Below are 3,374 nucleotides of genomic sequence, written 5' to 3' on the forward strand. Positions count from 1 at the left end.
TCTCTGGAAATGAAATTGTCCTTCAAAAAGGGGTAGTTGAGACCAAAGCACCAATTTTTAGTAGAAAGAGGGAGGAAAAAAAGAGAAAAACGATCAATTATACAAATGGAAATTAATTATCTCTTTTTTATTTATTGARATAAGCCTACTATTCTGTATGTYACTGATTTCATGTTCCAGTATTTCCTATTTGGGAGGCGTGTCAAGTTTGGCCACGTAGCACGGTGACGAAAGCGTACCACCGCTGTTGTCATAGAAATATTTTAAACCATTTCACCTGAACGCAGCACCAGTTTCATGTATGAAGAGCATGTTTGTTTAGCTGCGTGCTAAATGTTCTACAGGTAAAAACAAATAAACACCACAACATTTTGGTTATTGTGAGCTACACTCGCTCGTGGATGTTTATAATTTCCCTCTCCCACGTTGGCAGCAGGAAAAACACGTCACGGAGGTAATTCTTAACTGGTTGTAAAGCTGAGGCTGCAGTTTGTTCCTCATGAGTTGGGTTTGGTTCTCGCCGGTTTACAAGAGGTGGGYTAGCAGGRAGGGGGGAATCAATCCCAGCTTTTGATTGGATGACGCCGTGCCACGTGCGCGTTTYGTTAYCACSGTATCGCGTGAGCAAATGTGATTACCTGACAGGTTGCTCCGTGTGGCGCTCGGAGATCTCATCGCAGGTATGTTGGATGTTCCGGGGTGTCRGACTGAGCTGGTAACTGCAGGTCTGAGTTGCATCACTTTCTGCTTAGTGTGGCGTGTTTCTTTGAACTATCCCTCCTCTCTTTGATTTTTACACTCCACAGGAAATTGATTGCGGTCCAAACACGTGATTGTCTTTTATTTAACCCAAGCTGGAAATTTGTCCAGATATGCTGTGATGCTGGATGTGCTCTGACCTGCAGATCTGGTTTGTCAAGCCTGAGTAAATCCTAAGCTACAGTAACCAGTGGTGGAAAATGCATGCAAGTAAATTTGCAGTRTATTTGCGCAAACTAGATCTACCTGTTTAGACTACAACGAACCTTTACTGCTCGTTCATCTTTGGAAATCTCTACCAAAGTCTCAAGTGTTTTGCGTTGTATTGTGGCCTCTTTAGATAGGAAAAAAGAGCTATAAGCCAAATAAATCTCAGAAATTTTCTTGAAAAGACAGGGACGTTTTTTAAGTTTGAAAAGTGGAACATTTGCAAGAAAAGAAAATCAGAAATTTTGAGATTAATCTAAAAAAATAAAATAAAAATAAAAAAAACCCATGAAATTTCTGATTTTGAAAATTTGCTAGAAATAACCTGGAAATCTTTTGATTTATTCCAGATTTTTTTAAAAAATATATTTGCAAATTTCCCACTTTTCAAATGCAAAAATTTCCTTGATTTTTCCAAAACAATTTCCGAGATTAATCTCAAAATTTGTGAGCTTTATTGTTGAAATGTACTCCTCTTTTTTTCTATGCACAGTGGCCCTAATACGTTGTTGTATTTTGCAGCCAAAAGACTTATCTTGGAGGTTGTATTTCCATCCAGCTTCCTTATACGTACTGGAAAAACACCCCTCAACATAATGCTGCCACTACCATGTTTAAGTGTGGGGATGGTGTGTTTGTGGTGATGTGCAGTGTTGGTTTTGGTGTGTTAKAATCATAGCAACAAACCAGCAAAATGCCAAAAAACTTTGCAGTTTGTTTTTTTCAAACAAACCGAGTGATTGAGTAAATTNGAGCCAGACGCTGGGCTTCCTGCTCACCTGAATCCCCTCTCCGGTGAGAGCGGAGCAGGACTGGATCTGCCACATCCGGTCGCGGATGGTGTGCAGGTTGAGTCCCTCTGCGATCTCCGAGGCCGGAGCCGCCGTCAGCAGGTCCTGCTTGTTTGCAAAGATCAGCACAGGAACGCCGCTCAGCTTCTCCTCGTCCAGCAGCTCCGCCAGCTCCTGCAACAAACACACACATCTGTCCATCAGATACACGGATGAACGAAAACAGAGGGAATCCATCTGTCTGCTGGTTAAAGCAGCAAAAAAAACCAGAGCCTGCAGTGAATCTGTTTTTACACATTAACACAAAATCTAACTTCCTTTATAGCATGAATTTAAAAAATCATGATCYGTTCAAATGAATGTGTCTTTCAGGGAAAGGGATCAGTAATGAATCAAAGTGGAATGTTTTCTTATTGAAATGTTCTTAATGTATTGGATGAAATCACTTATTTGGGAATAATTTTACACTTATTTTGGCGTTTCTCGATAAATAAACAAGCAGAGCCAAAATTAAAACAGCATCTTATCAAAACGGGTAGTTTTTTGTTTTTCTTTTGTGACAGAAACAACATTTCAGAGTGCTCAGGAATAGAAAGGGCACCAATAATTCATGACAATGCCAGGTATCAAACTAAACCTAAATAYGTTTTACAGCAGCATACTTAAACACAAATTTCAAAAATAAATAAGAGCAGGTTATTATTTCCTGTATRAAACAATAGAATTACAAATTATTTGATTAGCTATTGCAGGAGCCAATTAGTGGMYAATTCTTTTGGTATTACCAGAAAGGTTTAAAAACAGAGAAAAWATACTTTTTGGTTGTTAAAATTTGAATTTCATTTAATTTCACAACAATATGTTAAAAGTACAGAAATGCATCTGCTTATTGCACATACCTGCCCTGTTTCCTCAAACCTCTTTCTGTCAGCACTGTCAATGACGTAAATCTGAAACGAGGGAAAACCTTTCAGCCATCAACGCAAACATCTTTATTTAATTCAGCGACTACAATATAAGCTCCCAGCGGGGGAGGTGGAGCTCCCCTTACCAGCACATCGGTGTTTTCAAAGTAGTTCCTCCAGTACGGCCTGATCTTTCGCTGGCCTCCGATGTCCCAAACGTTCAGCTTAAACCCCTGAGACTGTACGCTCTTAATGTTGAATCCCTGCAGGGAGCACAAAGCACAGAGCTGCTGCCAATCCGCGATGGAAGCAGGGRGCGRAGGAGTCTTCGGCGCTTTGCTACCTGTGTGGGGGTGATGTGGCTGATGTCCTCTGAAGCCAGCTGTTTGAGAAGCGTGGTCTTCCCCCCGTTGTCGAGACCCAGCAGCAGTATCCGAACCTCCTGGTCTGGAGTGCTTTTTAGCTTACGAAGGATGGACAGCAATCCCTGCAGCAAACAGTGGYGAGGTTCATTGTTCCAAGGGAATAGAGAGGTTATAATAGCAGGGAAAATGACAGAATATGCAACAAATTTACTCATAAATCCATAATTGTTCGTTTAAAGTAACAACATGACAGAAACGAAGCATTGCCACGAGTAGGCAAACAAATGAACAAAAAGAAAATGGATGTTTTTGATGAAAACTTGGCAGATATCACTTTAAATTAAATT

At 40.4% G+C, this 3,374-nt stretch overlaps 2 protein-coding genes across 8 annotated transcripts in view; one reads left to right on the top strand and one right to left on the bottom strand.

Moving 5' to 3' along the window:
• Positions 1-154: 154 nt before the first annotated feature.
• Positions 155-3,374, top strand: part of sfxn2 (sideroflexin 2) — an 18,547-nt gene continuing 15,327 nt past the window's right edge. The window contains exons 1-2 of one of the 7 annotated variants that reach the window (XM_008437008.2): positions 613-680; positions 807-910. Coding sequence is in view for 1 of the 7 variants with exons in the window: in XM_008437006.2 (XP_008435228.1) it covers positions 579-680 (102 nt within the window). In the remaining 6 variants the exon portion in view is untranslated. The other 6 variants (XM_008437011.2, XM_008437012.2, XM_008437010.2 and 3 more) reach the window with 6 other exon arrangements.
• arl3b (ADP ribosylation factor like GTPase 3b) lies at positions 1,531-3,319 on the bottom strand. Its single transcript, XM_008437551.2, has 5 exons — positions 3,006-3,319; positions 2,809-2,925; positions 2,657-2,707; positions 1,728-1,931; positions 1,531-1,539 (listed from the first exon to the last, which is right to left on the bottom strand). Exons 1-5 carry the CDS (start codon positions 3,240-3,242, stop codon positions 1,531-1,533), a joined length of 618 nt encoding a protein of 205 aa, XP_008435773.1. The 5' UTR covers positions 3,243-3,319.

The sequence above is a fragment of the Poecilia reticulata genome, linkage group LG19 (genome assembly GCF_000633615.1).
Source record: "Poecilia reticulata strain Guanapo linkage group LG19, Guppy_female_1.0+MT, whole genome shotgun sequence".
Lineage (NCBI taxonomy): Eukaryota > Metazoa > Chordata > Actinopteri > Cyprinodontiformes > Poeciliidae > Poecilia > Poecilia reticulata.